Source organism: Siphateles boraxobius, unplaced genomic scaffold (genome assembly GCF_051911475.1).
Source record: "Siphateles boraxobius isolate OS27281-9 unplaced genomic scaffold, OSU_SipBor_1 47, whole genome shotgun sequence".
Lineage (NCBI taxonomy): Eukaryota > Metazoa > Chordata > Actinopteri > Cypriniformes > Leuciscidae > Siphateles > Siphateles boraxobius.
Genome location: NW_027509108.1, coordinates 3,133,304 through 3,151,609, shown reverse-complemented (window position 1 = coordinate 3,151,609; position 18,306 = coordinate 3,133,304). Strand labels below are relative to the sequence as shown.

The following is an 18,306-nucleotide window of genomic DNA, read 5'->3' as shown; positions in this document are numbered from 1 at the left end:
TATATCTGACCAAGTTTTGTTCCAAAGTTGAAGTTGATATCACAAAAATTGAAGTTCCCATGAGATTTTGTTTAGGCGTAATACCAAAAATGACATAAATTCCATTGAATTTAATTGTATGCATTCTGCTGTAACAAATTAATAAATTTGTGTCCAAATATCACTTTTGTCACAAAATATGGAACCTTTAGACTCAGACCTTTCTGACAATGTGTTTGTCAAGATTAGAAAAGGTTTTGATCATAAATTATGATGGGCAATGAAAAAGTATGGCAAAGTATGTGTATGAATTCCGGTACCATTTTTTTTTTACCATTAAGTGACATCTCAACCATTTGGTAGAGGCCGATATTTTCAAAAATTATGGGATGTGTTGAAAAAAAAATACATTGAGTGTGGTTACTAGCGACATAAGGAGATAAGAAATGCAAACAAAAAGATTTCCATCACTTTTTTCTTGGTGCGGACTTTAAAGGGTTAACATGACTGTACAGGCTAGTCAATAAGATGAATAAACGTAACTCCAAAACAACCCAGATAGCAAATAGTAATTGAAACGATGTTAAATCAACATCCCGCTGTCAACGATAAATTAATTGAATCAACGCCGAACTCTGATGTTGATTCTTCATCATGTTGCACCCTCTATTATCATTGAAACAACGTTTAAATCTTTCCTAGAGATCAACATTTCAATGGTATTTCGATTACAATGGATATTGAAACAATGTTGAAATGTTGTAAAAAGATTTTACCCCCTCTCTCATCTTGCCATCTCATGTAAATCATTTTATATTTCTGGGTAGAAACACATTTTTGTTGAGGCTGTATAAGACGGACTACATTGAAAGCACTTTTCAAAACTGCCCAATATGTTCATGGATGTATTCGAATTAAAGGGAGGCAAAAAGGATTAGCGGTAACACTTTAGAATACGGTTCCTTCGTTAATGAATAACTACACAGGAACAAACGAGTAACACAATTTTAACAATCTAGTAACTACTATTAACTAACAAGAAATTCTAATTAACTAATTAGTAAGTAATAGCACACAGACGGAAGTAGTAGTTCACTATTAACTAATAAATAACTACTATTTTTTTAATGCTTCCTAGAGAACTACTGAAAAAGTTTCATAATTCATGCAAAACTAATCAATAACTAATGCAGGACAAATGGCTAGCACTACATTAACATTTTAACTGCTACTGTAAACAAATACACAAGGTTTATCAATATGTAATAGCATAGCAGACTTGATGATTTGGGAAATAATTAGCCTATGCTCTCTCCTAAAAAACTATTTATCAACTGAATAATTTTAAAGAAATTTATTTTTAAATGTAGTTGTCGGGACCTTACTCGTCCTGCGGCCAATTTTCCGGGATTCCTCTGGACTGGCATTGAATCACTAGAGTCACGGTGACGACTGGAACATATTGAGTCATCAGCCATCCAAATACCATATACAGTGAGTTTATTATTTAACCTAGCTCACAAAAAATATGTTTTTTATGTATGTCTCCCAGCTCATATATGTGTGTGCAAATATCTTGTGAAGGATTAGAAGATTCTACACTTTAGGATTGGCTTTTGATTAGTAACTACTGTAAGAATCATGGGAACAAACTAGTAATGACTGAAGTGTTACTGCATACTTCTATGGGAATTACTAATTATTTGGATCCGTATTCTAAAGTGAAGATCATGGTAACTAACTAGCAATGACTAAAGTGTTACTACATACTTCTATGGGAATTACTATTTAAAACGTCACCAAAAACCTCAAAAGCTTAAAATAATTAGAAATTATTGACAGTTCTGCATTGAATAAAGTAAAGGTAAACCATGTCTTTTGTGTAATTCTGGTCCGCCGCGGTCACTGCTGTAGCTAGATAGCGCTAGATAGAGCACAATGCTAGCCTTGGTTCCGCGCGGTGTTCTCCGGCGGTCACAAGAAATAGCGGTGCTGTTTTAATAGATTTCACGGCACTATGGGTACAGACATGTATTTTGAGCTAGCTGTCACAAAAATAGACTGGACCAATGAGGTTTTGCTAACTTTGTAACCTAGAAGAGATTGAGTACTTTTGGCAGATTTTGACACATTGGTAAAACAAAAACTATTTCAGTGACTGCAGCACTGCGTCCTATAGTATCCAGCTGCAGACCCGCAGCACCACCAGTTTCAGAACCCCAGCACCAGAACCGGAAGTAAGGGGCGGAGCTTACGTTCTAACACCAGCGCCAAGACCGGAAGGAAGGGGCGGAGCTTACGTTCTAACACCAGCGCCAGGACCGGAAGCAAGGGGCGGAGCTTACGTTCTAAACCGAGTAACGCCACCTAACGTTTTGGAGCGTAATTTGCTTAGACACGAAACAGCATACTTTTATTACACACAAAACGTCAAACTTTATACGTATGTTATAATCATACATTAAGGAACAGTACAATAAGCATTTTAAAACATTGATTTTGTGTAATATAATTGTATATAGCTATCGGTTTCATTGTATTAGGAGAGTTACTTCCTGATCATGATGGTGAAAAATAATGCTTGAAACTTATGGGCATTTTAATGTATAACAGTTTAACTTTAACAGTTCCATACCTTCATTTATCCACCTACACATTCATCATCCATCCATCCCTTCATCCATCCATACATCCATCCATACATCCATCCATACATCCATACATACCTTCATTTATCCACCTACACATTCATCATCCATCCCTTCAAAACCGCTCGTATATATTAAGTATTTTCAGTAGGACAGTGAGTCTTCAGTTGTGTATCTCACCTTTGCTGACCGTTATCCAGATCTCAGAGGTAAAATCCGGCAGGAGATTGATATCTACACCACACCAGTACTTCCCCGAGTCTTCTGGAGCCAGTCTAGAGACGAGAGCCGTGAGAACATGAGCGCTGGTGTCGTCCAGAAGAGCCAGTCTCCCTCGTTCAGACCTCGTATCTCGATGGGTCGTGTGAACACACTGAGGATCCATCCATCCATCCATCCATCCCTTCATGCATCCATCCATCCATCCCTTCATGCATCCATCCATCCATCCATCCATCCCTTCATGCATCCATCCATCCCTTCATGCATCCATCCATCCATCCATACCTTCATTTATCCACCTACACATTCATCATCCATCCATCCATCCATCCCTTCATCCATCCATCCATCCCTCCATCCGTCCATCCCTTCATCCATCCATCTACACATTCATCATCCATCCATCCAACCATCCATGCCTTCATCCATCCATCCATCCATTCATCCATCCATCCATCCATCCATCCATCCCTTCATGCATCCATCCATCCATCCATACCTTCATTTATCCACCTACACATTCATCATCCATCCATCCCTTCATCCATCCATCCATCCATCCATACCTTCATTTATCCACCTACACATTCATCATCCATCTATACCTTCATCCATCCATACATCCATCCATACCTTCATTTATCCACCTACACATTCATCATCCATCCATCCCTTCATTCAATTCAATTCAATTCAAATTTATTTGTATAGCGCTTTTCACAATACACATTGTCTCAAAGCAGCTTTACAGAAATTGCATTTCGGAAATGTACATAGAAAAATACAGTTAGTTAATCAAGTATTAATTTATGGCATAACATATCGCCGGCTTTGAGTCGTCTCTTCACAGGCGTCGAGTCGTCTCTTCACAGGCGTTGGGGCATCTGAAGTCTCCGTGAGAGGCTGGATACAAACTGGAGCTGACGAACGCTATTTACCTCGGGACTAGCGTCCCGAGATAACAGCAGAAAGGCAGATGGGAAATAATTAGCATAGCTGATGTTCATAATGTTAATGCATTCGAACTGATTCAGCAGTATCAAAGGTTAAGCATTAAGTGAATGCTTGGTTAAAGAGATGCGTCTTTAATCTAGTTTTAAACTGGGACAGCGAGTCTGAGTCTCGTACAATATCAGGAAGGCTATTCCAGAGTTTCGGAGCTAAATGCGAGAACGCCCTCCCTCCTTTAGTGGACTTAGATATCCTAGGAATGACCAGAAGCCTCGAATTTAGTGATCTTAAAGAGCGCGATGGATTGTATGGCGATAGAAGGTCTGTTAAATACACAGGAGCTAAACCATTTAGGGCTTTATAGGTCAGTAGGAATACTTTGTAATTGATACGTAACTTAATAGGTAACCAGTGTAGAGATGATAAAATAGGTGTTATATGATCATATTTTCTTGATCTAGTAAGAACTCTAGCAGCTGCATTTTGCACTAACTGTAGCTTGTTGATTGAGGATGCAGGACAGCCAGCTAATAAAGCATTACAGTAATCTAGTCTCGAGGTCATGAATGCATGAACTAGCTTTTCTGCATCAGAAACAGATAGCATGTTGCGTAGCTTAGCAATGTTTCTAAGGTGGAAAAAGGCTGTTCTTGTAATATATGAAATATGATTTTCGAAAGTCAAGTTGCGGTCTAGTATAACACCCAGGTCTTTTACTGTAGTGGATAAAGTAACAGGACATCCTTCTAAATTAAAGTTGTATTGTAAGGGATTTTGTGGGTAGTTTTTTGGACCAATAAGTAGTACCTCCGTTTTATCTGAATTTAATAGCAGGAAATTACACGTCATCCAGCATTTTATATCATTTAGACACTCTGTCAATTTAGATAAGTTAGTGTTTTCATCTGGTCGTGATGAGATATAATTGAGTGTCATCAGCATAACAGTGGAAATTAATTCCATGTTTTCTTATAATATTACCAAGTGGCAGCATATATATTGAGAATAGCAGAGGGCCTAACACCGATCCTTGCGGCACTCCATAGTCTACTGACGTTATCTTTGATTTTTCCCCATTTAGACAGACAAAATGGTAACGGTCTGATAAGTAAGATCTAAACCAGCTTAATGCCTGTCCCTGAACACCAGTGTAGTTTTGTAGTCGATCCAGGAGTATTTTATGATCGATAGTGTCGAACGCAGCGCTTAGATCGAGTAGAACTAGTATTGAGATACAGCCTTGGTCAGAAGCTAAAAGTAAATCATTTGTAATTTTAACTAGCGCAGTTTCTGTGCTATGATGCGGTCTGAATCCCGACTGGAATTTTTCATAGATATCATTTTCTTGTAAGAAAGAGCACAATTGAGCGGACACAATTTTTTCTAGTATTTTAGACATAAATGGAAGATTTGAGATGGGTCTGTAATTTGCTAAGTTATTTGGATCTAATTGCGGTTTCTTAATGAGAGGTTTTATTACTGCCAGCTTGAATATTTTTGGAACATGACCTAAAAATAAAGACGAGTTAATAATATTAAGAAGAGGCTCTTCGACTACAGGTAACACTTCTTTCAGTAGTTTAGTGGGTATTGGATCTAATAAACATGTTGTTGGTTTAGATGCAATGATAAGTTTATTTAGCTCTTCCTGTCCTATAGTTGTAAAGCGGTGTAGTTGTTCTAGAGGGGCCATAATTGAGGCTGAATCATAAGACATCATAGAGGATTGTATATTTACAATTGTGTTTCGGATGCTTTCTATTTTCTCATTGAAGTAATTCATAAAATCATTATTACTATACTGTAACGGAATATTTTGCTCTGGTGATGTTTGTTTATTTGTTAGTCTAGCCACGGTGTTGAATAAAAACCTTGGATTATTTTGGTTATTTTCTATTAGTTTGCGGAGATGCTCAGCCCTTGCTGCTTTTAGAGCCTTTTTATAACGTGACATACTGTCTTTCCACGCGATTCTAAAGACATCTAAATTAGTTTGTTTCCATTTACGCTCTAAGTTACGAGTTTCTCTCTTGATTGCATGCGTAGCACTGTTGTACCATGGTGCTTTAGTTTTCTCTCTAACCTTTTTTAATCTAATTGGTGCAACAATATCTAGTGTACTAGAGAACATGGTGCTCAAACTGCTAGTCATTTCCTCTAGTTCATCTGTTTGTTTGGGTGCACTGCGCAGCTGAGATAGATCAGGTAAGCTATTTGAGAATCTATCTATAGTGGTTGGAAGGATTGTTCTGCCTGGTCTATAACGTGGCGCAACGTGACAAATTTCAGCAGTACGTATTATACAAGTTACCATGTAATGATCAGTGAGATCATCACTTTGCGGTATAATATTTATATCAGTTGGATTGGTTCCATATGATATAATTAAATCTAGTGTATGATTTAGACGATGAGTGGGACCACTGACGTTTTGCGTGACCCCAAAGGAGTTTAATAAATCTGTAAACGCAGTCCCTAACGCATCATTTGTATTATCTACGTGTATGTTAAAGTCTCCAACAATTATTGCTTTATCGACATTGACCAATAGATCTGAGAGAAAGTATGCAAACTCTTTTAGGAAATCAGCATAGGGCCCTGGAGGTCTATATAGGGTAGCCAAGGCTAGAGATAATATGGATTTGTTTCTTGCATCTAAGAGCGTAACATTTAGCACAAGTACTTCAAACGAATTAAACCTGTGACCTGTTTTCTGAGTAACATTAAGAATATCTCTATAGATTGTTGCAACACCGCCGCCACGACCGATCAGACGGGGCTTATGCTTATAACAGTATCCTGGTGGAGTAGACTCATTTAGACCGAAATAATCATTTGGTTTAAGCCAGGTTTCAGTAAGGCAAAGTACATCGAAACTATTATCTGTGACCATTTCATTTACAATAACCGCCTTAGGTGTGAGCGATCTAATGTTTAGAAGACCTAGCTTTAGAAATTGTTTTTGTTCACTGATATTTAGATTTTCTGGTTTAATTACAATAAGATTTTTGCTAGATCCTACACTAGATTTATTGTTTGGCCTCACTAAGCGAGGAATAGACACAGTTTCTATATAATGTTCTACACTACTTATATCAATTAAGTTGGGACAGCAAAGACTGTGATTTGGACTTTGACTTACTAGTCATATGGTGTGTAACGTCTTGGAGATGTTGTCCGACAGAACAGCCGCTCCGATTCTGCTGGGGTGCAGGCCATCAGCACGGTAGAGCCTAGGTCGCTCCCAGAACAGATTCCAATTATTTACAGAGAGCAGTTTCTGTTCATTACACCATGACATTAACCATTCATTTAGAGCAAATAATCTACTGAACCTTTCTTGTCCTAGTCGGTACGTGGGAAGCGGTCCAGACACGATGATCGTTGCTTCAGGCGATGTGCTGCGAACCGTCTCGATCAGGCTTCTGTAGTCCTTCTTCAGAACCTCCGTCTGCCGCAGCCTGATGTCGTTCGTCCCCGCGTGTAGGACCACAGCTCCGACGCGCTCGTCACCGTTCAGGATCTCGGGAATCTGTGCAGCGACATCAAGAACACGAGCACCAGGAAAGCAGTGAGTGCGCACCTTACGCTTACCTGAGGTAGCACGGACATGACGGACCATGGAAGTGCCGATGATCACGGCGGCGTCACGTTCCGGCTCGCGAAGAGGGGAGAAGCGGTTCCGGGTGGAGATCTCGAAGACCGGGAGGGGGGGGGAAGTCCTTGGTCTGGTCCTGGCTCGTGTCTTCCGCTGTGGGATCACCCAGGGTCCGTGGTGTTGCCTCGGTGCCGGAGTGAATGAAGGCAGAGATGATCGCGTTCTCCTGGGCAGAGAAACGCACGGAGTAGACGAAGTCGGAGTCAAAAAGTTACTAACCACTGACTTGTGAGCATCGGCGCGTGATGTTTCAAGCGTTGATCGCCGATCTCGCAGCTCGGCTTGCTTCACCAGCAGAACGCGGATCTGTTTCTCCACCGACTCCAGCTCCAATCGTACCGAAACCAGCTCGAATGTGTCCTCACCTGCACTCAGAGGTAACGTTAGACACACATCCGATATGTTCGCCATTATAACAGATGAACAGTAAATTAGTAGTGATACTACCAATATCACTACTAATTTAGGACTGAAATGATGGATATAACCCGTATCCTTTCAGTCAAACGGGTGTAAAATGAGAGGGTCGATAGGCGCGAGGCCACGCGTGAAATGCTAGCGGGCTAAAGGCTAGTAGCCGAGATTCGGAAAGTTGGATATAAGTAGCGATATCAAAGCAATCCGATTGTTTTTTATAAGGAATAGTGTCGAGGATAAGTTCACATGATATAAAAATAGAAAGTGCTTGTTTATAAATGAGTGGTAAAGAAGAAAATCAGGGATTAATGAATCAATTCGACGGAGCTCCAAACACAAACACAGATCGCACGCGCATGCGCAAATTCATCCATCCATACATCCATCCATACCTTCATTTATCCACCTACACATTCATCATCCATCCATACATCCATCCATACCTTCATTTATCCATCTACACATTCATCACCCATCCATCTACACATTCATCATCCATCTATCTACACATTCATCATCCATCCATATATCCATCCCTTCATCCATCCATCAACACATTCATCATCCATCCATCCATCCATCCATCCCTCCATCCCTCCATCCCTCCATCCATCCAACCATTCATGTCTTCATCCATCCATCCATCCATCCATCCCTTCATCCATCCATCTACACATTCATCATCCATCCATCCCTTCATCCATCCATACACATTCATCATCCATCCATCCCTTCATCCATCCATCCATCCCTTCATCCATCCATCCATCCATCCATCCATACTTTTATCCATTCGTCCATCCATCCCTTCATTCATACATCCATCCATCAATCCATCCCTTCATCCATCCATCCATCAATCCATCCCTTCATCCCTTCATCCATCCCTCCATTCATCCATTCATCCCTTCATCCATCCATCCATGCCTTCATCCAAATATCCCTTCATCCATCCATCCATGCCTTCATCCATCGATCCCTTCATCCATCCATACACTCATCCATCCATCCCTGTATCCATCCATCCATCGTGTTGTTTCCTGATTCTTCTATAAAGGAAGGCAATTGTATGTTCCTGCCTCAAGGATGTGTAAAATATTACTGAACATGCATGTAAACACAGTTTGATCTTATTTTGTAAACACAAAAATGAAGAACTCCTTGTCTTAAAGAAAGAAAAACACTTTACAGGAAGCTGAAAAACAGCATCTAATCCTGGTGACAGGAATTTTCTCTTCACACTGATTTTTGTAATGGAAGATCTGTAGTCATGCAATTTAGACGTTTTTTTTTTTAAACCAATCCTCTTGAGAGAGTGTTTTATCTTTGTTTTTTTTACAAGTAGTTTCATGTGGGTTGTTGCTGTCTCGGCGTGGGTCCGATAAATAGACTTAACAAAGAGGAAGGAAAAAAACTGTAAAATAGCAGAAGAAAGTTTTCAGCTTGCATTTGCACTTCACTCTCCTGGAGTGTGTTTACAGCGGCTGAAACTACAAAACGGTAAGAGTTACACTTGTTCAGTCATTAATATTGTCTAACTAATGAATCTCCACAAAAGAAAATTGAAGTCAGAAACATTTTCTTCCATAAAAACCTCTGAACATCCGGAGCTCATGTGTTCCTAATGTTGTCTTTAAATGAGTTTCAATCGTGGAAATCTACTAACAGTAACGATTTTAAAGTATTTTTAATCATTTTTGCACTGTTTATGATCTAATACACTGCTGTTATCATAGTTTTTATGAAACAAAAGTTGACATGTTGTACTGTTGTGTAAATGATTTAGTTTCCTGTGGTGATGTCACTGATAACTCTTGCTCTGGTGTTTCTGCTCCTGATTCCAGGTGAGTCTCTTCTGGAAATGACATACGAGTTAATTACTAACTAAGAGAATAAGGTTTTGGCTAGTTAACATGGATCAGTTAGCACTGCTGCTGACCCCAGGAAATATATAACTGGGAAAATATCTACTATAATGTAAGGACATTTGTATGATTTATTTGTTGCTTCCGAACAAAAGTGTATTATTCATGTTTTTGCTGATATAATGCTAACCGCGGAAGCTGCTAACATTTACAACAGAAAGATTTTCATGGTTAGTGTTCAATGTTCTGCTTCCTGCATTTCATCACCGTCTGTCTGATGTCTGGTTTCACACAGATCATAACACAAGTGTAATTCGTCATTTATAAACACCAGTTTTGTAAAAAACAAAAAAACAAAAAAAACAAGTTTTAATGAAAGTGTATGGTCCTGTTTAACTCAGAGATAGGTATTTGTTTCCTTCTTTTTTTGTTTCCCAACCTTGTTTCCTTGTGAATGTTGTGTTTCAGGAGTTTGTAGCCAGTCGGGTGATTGGGGTGTGAGTTACAGTCCTTCACACATCTGTGCACTAAAAGACTCAACAGTGATAATGAGATGCACTTATAGATACCCTACTGGATATAAGATCGAGAAAGTTTTCTGGACCGAAACACTGGTAAAAGATCATGAAGAGTTTCCAGATCTGTCTAAGGACACTGAATACAGTCAGAGGCTTCAGTATCTGGGAGATAAACAGCAGAACTGCAACATCAGACTGAGTCATGTGACACTGCAGGATTCACACATGTACTATTTCAGATTCATCACTGATAAACCTGATGTGAAATGGATTGGTAAACCAGGAGTGAATCTTACTGTCACAGGTGAGTTTGGTGAGGTTTATCTCTTCTTCTGTGCATTATGTTGAATAATAATCAGTGTATGACAGCAGCACTAGATATAATGTGTGTGTTGTGTTCAGATCTTCAGGTGGAGTCTCCTGAGAGAGTGACAGAGGGAGATTCAGTCAGTCTGACATGTAAAAGCAGCTGCGCTCTGACTGACAGAGCAACATTCATCTGGTACAGAAACTCACTGAAGATATTAACTGAGAGTAACAAACTCATCCTCAATCCAGTCAGAAGAGAGGATTCAGGCAGATATAGCTGTGCTGTAGACGGACACACTCACATCTCTCCTGATGTTCAGATCAATGTCATGTGTGAGTATGTTCTTTAAAGTTTTCTTTCCAAAGCCAGTAGAGTTCACTCGTCCCTCCTTTTCTTTAAAAATGGAAGTAATTGGGGCTAATCTTTAAAACATTAAAATACTCACTGTTTCAATAGTACAGCCACAAGACATGAACAATATGTGTGATTTTAACAATTTCTATTATATTCAGTATTATTCAATTTTACAACTCTGTTGTCATGACAACGCTACACCTTAAACACAACACCCTCAAACAGCTGTAAAATAAGCATTTAAACACCTTTAAAGGTCAAATAATGCACACATTTAAAAACAAATTGTGTGTGGCAATCAGTATTATGCAAGAAATTTTTGAAAAACATGAGTTTGCATAATGCAGTCAGAGCTGGGTAGTCACTTATTACATGTAACCTGGATTACGTAATCAGATTTTTTTAAAGTAATTGTAATTGGATTATATTATGTTTTAAAATAGTTTGTTATCAAACGTATGTGTTATTGATTACATGGTTACATGTTATTCTCACAATGGCAGTAAATTATTAGTTTTTGTAATTGCTAGTTTCCATAGTTGTTAATTAGTTAAAAACCTGTTCCTTGTTCTGTTGATTTTCCTCCCTTGTGCATATTTAAGCCTTCAGTTCATTCAGCTCTTTGTCTGGTATAGTCATTCATTTTGGATATTTCTTAATATGTGACATGATTTTTTGACACAAGGATCCATGGATTCATGTTATGCTAAATTCTTTCCCTACCATCTGTGTGTAAGAACAGAAATAGGAAGTGCTTATTGATAATATATATTTCTCCTGTAGATCCTCCAGTGAAACCTGTGATCTCCATCAGTCCATCAGGTGTAATAGTGGAGGGAGATTCAGTGACTCTGAAGTGCATCAGTGACTCAAACCCTCCTGCAGAAATCAGCTGGTTTAAAGGAGGAACGTTTGTAGGATCTGGAAGAATCTACAACATCTCAAAGATCAGCTCTGATGACAGTGGAGAATACAAGTGCAAGTCCATCAATGAACATGGAGAGAAATACTCTGATGCTGTGACTTTAAACGTCATGTGTGAGTTTATGATCAAACATAAGATGCAAATTTTCTATTTTGATAAATTGAGTCCATTAGTTATTAGTAATATTAGCTTTTTTTTAAAATTCTATTTAAAAAAAAGTAATCTGCTAATTGTAATTAGACCCACCCAGGAGCGTCTCAGTCCTGATAAATGGATCTGGTGTAATAGTGGAGGGAGATTCAGTGACTCTGAACTGCATCAGTGACTCAAACCCTCCGGCTCTGAACTTCAGCTGGTTTAAGGAGAATGAAACCTCAGCTGTTGGATCTGGACAGAGTTTCAGTGCACTACAGAGTGGACGCTTCTACTGTCAGGCTCACAATCAACATGGATCTCAGAGATCAGACGCTGTAACTGTCACAGGTGAAGCTTTTATTAACACACTTCATTCTTAGTTTTTAGATTTAATTATGATATTCTCCCTCTTTCAGTTGGTCGTGGTGCCGGTTGGCTCGTCTGGTTGGGGATCACAGTGGCATGTGTAGGAATATTATTCATCATCATCATCATCATCGTATTGTATAAAATGTAAATATAAAATGATCAACAAAGAGTAATATAATTTGCTTTTAATTAATGCAGAAGTACATTTGATTATTAAATGAAACATGAAATGGCTTGTTTCCATTTGTTTTTTAACAGTAATAAGAAAAGGATAAACTGTAGATCTGCAATACACGAGTATAAGGTGAGATTGCCAAAAAACCACAGAATGATACTAATAAATCAATTACAGCTTATTTGTGTCACAGTTTGGGTTTTGTTTCTTGTTCCTGGTTCTTTTCTAGTCAGGTGATCTTGCCTTGTGTTCCCCTGTCTGTTGTGTCATTGGTTGATTGTTTAAATGTTCACAGGTGTCCCTTGTCTCGTTGTTAGTCCAGTATGTATTTAAGCCCTGTGTCTTGTTCAGTCTTTGTGAGTTCTTAATGTTGTGTTGTTGTACCTTGATGTTGGTGGTTCTGTTCCTGAGTCTTGTGCCCTAGCCAGAGTCTTTATTATTGTAGGGTATGAGCGCAGAATCATGGAGTCAGCATTCCTTAACACAATAAACACACGTTAACAGGGGTTTCTAAAACCCCAACCTATGACTCTTCCAATTCTAAATCTTCCGTTAGCGCCAGCCAGTCTGGAGGGTAGATTAGTTTGTGACACCTTTACAGCGTAATGAGTCCCCACAGAGATCCTCGCGCGATCCTGATTTGTTCGCGAGCCAACATCCAAGAAGACCGTTATCTCCAAACCCCCCTCCCAGCGAGGAAGGAATGCCAGATGCGCAAATGGACAACACACACTCACACACACACACACACACATATATGCATCTATAACATTAAAACCCAGAAATGAGTGATTATGAAATGTATACATGATGTATTCCTGTATGTTTGAAGTTTATACTGTATCCTGTCTATCTAGGACTGTTAGTTATGTAGTTGAACCTTGCGGACTTCTATAAAGGTCTAAGAGTTTATATATATCCTTGTATGCGTAACAAACACGGAGTGATTGGTATTAAACGAAATCGCTCAACTTGCTCGAGCCAAATATATGTAAGAAGTTAATGAAAAACATAGTTTACTATGTTTTCCATCTTTGGAGTGAAAAGAGACCAAAACTAACATCACTGGTGTTCTTAGATAACGGCGTTTACGACCCAAAGGAATGTTCACAGAACTGCCACCCTCTCTGAATTCTAACCAAGGAGGAGAAATGAATCCTGTATTCATATATATACAGTATATGCTATTATATATCCACTTGAGAATTGTATGAACAATGTATCTAAGTTCCCTATTTCATGAGTTGCCTTTTGGTGGTTTGGTCTATGTTTCTCGACAACTCTAATGCGATAATGTTTTAAACTTGGCCAACTAATGTTTAACCAAATCCATTTGTGGCAAGTTTGGTCTTGATAAACTCCAATCTTCATTCCCCATTTGTTAATTGACATTACATTTTGCTAAACTTGTGACACATTAGTATTATAAGAATTGTGAAGATTCTGCTCTTAAACACCCTAATTTCGTCGGTTTCAAATGTCTCTCTCTTAGACAAAGAGCAATAAAAACCAAAGTCCCACCTGTGAAATTCCAACCCTCTAATTGGCCAAGTCAACAGGAAGAGGCCGGATTTTCTCCAAGGTGATAAATGACGCTTCCCCCCTCCGCTCGTCTCTCTGTTACTCTGACTGTCAAAAATGTAGGGTCTCGCCTCCGGGCGAGCTCTTCGCCTTTCTTTTATTTGTTTCTAGTTTAGTTTGTGTTTTTCAGTCTTAGATAAGTCTCCGTGTTTAATTCCAATCGACGAGTGAAAAGAACACCGCGTGACATATCTCTTCAGCAAATCCATCTACAAGGGACCTTTAAACGAGCGCGCGCTCGTTTTGAAGGATAAACACGCGCACGTGACCATGTGGCGAGAGACGCACACACGCTTCTTCACCAGCCATGCGAAGATGTGACGTTAACTCCGCGTGATTTCCCCGTAGAGATCTTTATTTCTTTTCTTTGTTAGTCAAAGTTTTGTTTTCCGTAGTCGACTCTGTTCACTTCCACAAAGTGAAACAAACTTAGCCGAACTATTTTCCTTTGGTAATGTTACCCCAAAGACTTGGAAACTCCGTTCAACGCGCGCCAAGCAGCACCCAGTGACGCTTCCTAAAGGACTCCGCTCACGCACGCGCAGGAATGCCGCGACACAGAGAGACCCAGAAACTTAAGTATATCTCTTTATAGAGCTTCTAAGAAGCATTAAGATGATGTTTTCGTGTTGTCACAGGCAGGGGACTGTCAGGGGAATGTTGCCAATGCTCTCTCTCTCTCTCTCTCTCTCTCTCTCTCTCTGTCCCTTCCCCTCTCACACGTGTTTCCATTGTCCACACTCTATGCATTTCTCATTCATCGATGCCTTATCGTGTATTGTTGTTTATTATGTTTGTAAATACATATATCCCATGTAACCGTAGTAAATACATAAGTAGTTCTGCCTTATTAAATTCATTATATTCATCTGATTGATGTACTGCCTTTTTGCTCATTTAAGTCCCTTAAGTGCCAAAAGATCTTATAGCAACAAGCTTACAAATTAAAGATACTTTAAAGAGTATGTGTTTATAGGGCAGGAAACCCAATTCTTGTGGCCACAGAATTGCTTTTCCTGAAATCCTATAAAGTAAGATGATATTGTGGATTCCCACAGATATTAGTCTGACAATTGAGCTAATTAATTTTGCCTGGTTTGTAAAACGTGGTCCGTGCAGGTAATTGCAATCAACTTGTGGTTAAGTGCAAGGATACACAAGCATGCATGCAGGTAAAATTACATATCATCCCTTATCGGGAGTTTTATTAACATGTAAGACTGATCTAATCCAAACATGTATGAATAATTATTAATTACCAATTATTAATTATGATATGCAAATTCCCCACGGATTAGATCCGCCCAGAGTCTTTACATAATGGTGGAGAATAATGCGGGCACATTTTAAACTTGTTTTTGAGCAATTCAGTTTCAATCGATGTCTATATTGTGATTTAATAATGTACGCGCGCCTCGAGTGAGCGAACGCAACGCGAACTCACTGGCTGACTGATTAAAGGCACAAAGCCGAGTCCAGTTCAGCACATTAACAGCTGCAAAATAATGTCTAACATTCCTTTTGCCATTGTTAATAACTAAAAGTAAAACTGCAGTTTCATAGTATTAAATTTGTCCAACAAAAGACGAAGAAACCTCTTTTGAATTGTGACGTTTTAATGTTAAACTCCCCTGTCCGAACGAGATTCTTCTGTCAGGGTGAAGACTAGATTTAGTGAAACGATGCTCTTTCACTATTCTTAAGAAAGGCCTGATATTATAATCGTTAGATTAACGATGAACTCCTGGTTAAACATTGACGTAGCTACTCAATTGTAAAAAACCTAAAGCATATTTAATCATAAGTGCTATTTGATAATGTCATGGGAGTCGAAAAAACAGACGAATATTTCCTGTTTTATTTTTGCACGACGCAGCGAAGCAATCCTGCCAGACGTGTTTGTTAAAATATAGCACCAAAAAATCCAAAACCGAAAAACATTTTTAATCATAAGTGATATTTGATAAATGTTATTTGGATTCGAACGACAGACGTATAATTCCTGTTGTCCATATTAGTGTGTGGAAGCGAAGAAATCCTTCCGTGCACACGTGTGTCGAATAGAAAAAACCCGCCGAGGTTTAAAATTCATAACACGTGTGAATAATAGCGCTAATTGTTTATGTGGGAATTGAAAAACCGATGCCTAATTCCGGTTGTCCCTATGTGTGTGTGTAGAAAAAATTCCTGCCACGCCGTTTTGTGAAATATAGCTGAAAAAAAAAAAACGCTGAGATTTTATTTTGGATAAGTGTGATCTTACAGAAAACAAAACGTCTGCACGCTCAAATTTGAATCACACATGGAAGCAGGGTGGTTGTTATTCCGCTGACAAACACTAGAGGGCAGCCCTTAGGCCTAAGTGCTTGACAGTTCTCGAATTACGCACCGCCCCCTGACTTTACCCTCCATGAGCGAAATGGCGCCATCTCGTGGACACTAGTAACGAGGCCGTCTTTTCCTAAACAATCTCTCTCATCACAATTTCAGATTTTTCCAGTGAATTTCTGAAATTGTGTTTCTAACTTTCAATGCATGTGCAAGTTCCAGTTTTACTAACATGATTTCACTCCCGACTGTGTACACTTATTTTGAATTTGGTTCAAACCACAGTTGAATTTAAAATTTAAAAGTAAGCGGTACCAGTTTCTGATGACCACTTAGGAGGAATGCGCCCCTTGTGGCCTCCCCCCCTCTACGTCAGCTCATCACTTAGGTCCTAACAATCATTCTTTTCTGAAGTGGCTTTCTCCCAGTTGGTTTTATTTTGGTTATTATCATTGATACCTCACCGTAGTCGTGATCATCATCAAATATAATGCCAACCTTTAATTTCCTACACTTAATCAAATTTGGTTTGAAACAAACAAATTTCAAGATCAATTTGAATTAAGTCTCCTTTCCTGTTGGGAATGGTTTTATGGCTTTATTACTATATTTCCTTTTTCAAATTATTTTTAATAATTTTGATTTGATACGTTACGTTATGTATTTGATACGTTATGACAACTGTATCCTTACTATTCTAGAAGTTACTTAACATCTATGCATACGCTTGATTTGAATTGTATTTAAACCAGTTTGAATGCAATTTAAATCAAGTTCTCTGTCAGCCAGGTTGACCACTAGGAGGAAGTGGCCCAAACCCTTAGTGGCCCAAACGCGCCACTACAGCTTGCTTCCTCCTGTGCTCTTCCTGCTGCACTTAATCTCTTCTCTGAATGGAGGCTAGGTTGTTCTGATAATTAACATTGTCATAATTCCCTTTTTGTTTGTACCATAATTTTAGTAAAACCGTTGCCTTTGATTTTTCTATAAAAAATAGACACTCAATTTGATTTAGATAGAGAGAGCTTTAATTCACGTTGAGGTTCACTTGTCCTTCATCCTGTTTTGTGTTTGTAGGTAGAAATTTCTCTCGTGCTGTGGTGATTTGACAGTCATCTCTGCTTGGGGTCCAGCTGGCTGGTTCGTCTGACCTGCGTCACCAGCGCTGACTGAGCACGGGTCTCGGACTTTCCTGTATTTCTCCGTTGGTGCAGCCCGCAACACGACATCACCAATTTGGCACTGCCGGTTGTGTTCAAGGTCGGGTTGCGTGAGGGCACACATCGGTACAGATATGCGGAAGGGCCCGGGACACTGCTGTCAAGTGTTTGGGGACGACAGAGAGACCAACCAAAATGCTGACTCCAACCCGAATGACCTCAGTTCACCCCAGGGAAACTAGAAAAGGTATTAAATCCATCACTTAGTATTGGCCACAGAATCTAGAGATTCCCCCGGTCATTGAAGTGTTTGGCTCCCTCCTACTCTCCTAGCCACAAATCGCAGGCTTAGGCCTCCTCTTCCCCTGTAACACTTCCTGTGTACTATTAACGCCATTTCATTACAGACCTTTCCGTCTTGGATGGTTGCATGTTACTTAAAACTTTGCTATCTTGCCATTGCTCTTTTCTGTTGTGCTCTGTTCCTTTCAGTTCACTTAGAGACAGAACCTATCTGAGACAACAAGGAACGCTGAATAATAGTTTGACAACCAAGCCGTTAGCATCAACAGGTGACCCCTAAGCTACCGCCCCGTTAAAAATCTTTATTCAGCCCATGCTGACCTACCCAAATTGTCCTACCAAATGATTTAACTGTCGGCATCAGTTAACCAAAATTTTCTTACGCGGCATAGCCCGTATTATAGCTTG

At 39.3% G+C, this 18,306-nt stretch overlaps 2 protein-coding genes across 2 annotated transcripts in view; one reads left to right on the top strand and one right to left on the bottom strand.

Annotated features, from left to right (window-relative positions):
* LOC143710510 (B-cell receptor CD22-like) overlaps positions 1 to 18,306 on the bottom strand; it is a 773,497-nt gene that overhangs the window by 169,521 nt on the left and 585,670 nt on the right. The gene's annotated exons all lie outside the window — the stretch shown is intronic.
* Positions 9,277 to 18,306, top strand: part of LOC143710421 (B-cell receptor CD22-like) — a 41,357-nt gene continuing 32,327 nt past the window's right edge. The window contains exons 1-6 of the mRNA XM_077201376.1: positions 9,277 to 9,375; positions 9,662 to 9,719; positions 10,209 to 10,562; positions 10,661 to 10,900; positions 11,706 to 11,960; positions 12,088 to 12,323. Coding sequence (XP_077057491.1) covers positions 9,674 to 9,719; positions 10,209 to 10,562; positions 10,661 to 10,900; positions 11,706 to 11,960; positions 12,088 to 12,323 — 1,131 coding nt within the window. The 5' untranslated portion in view covers positions 9,277 to 9,375; positions 9,662 to 9,673. The remainder of the gene's footprint in view (positions 9,376 to 9,661; positions 9,720 to 10,208; positions 10,563 to 10,660; positions 10,901 to 11,705; positions 11,961 to 12,087; positions 12,324 to 18,306) is intronic.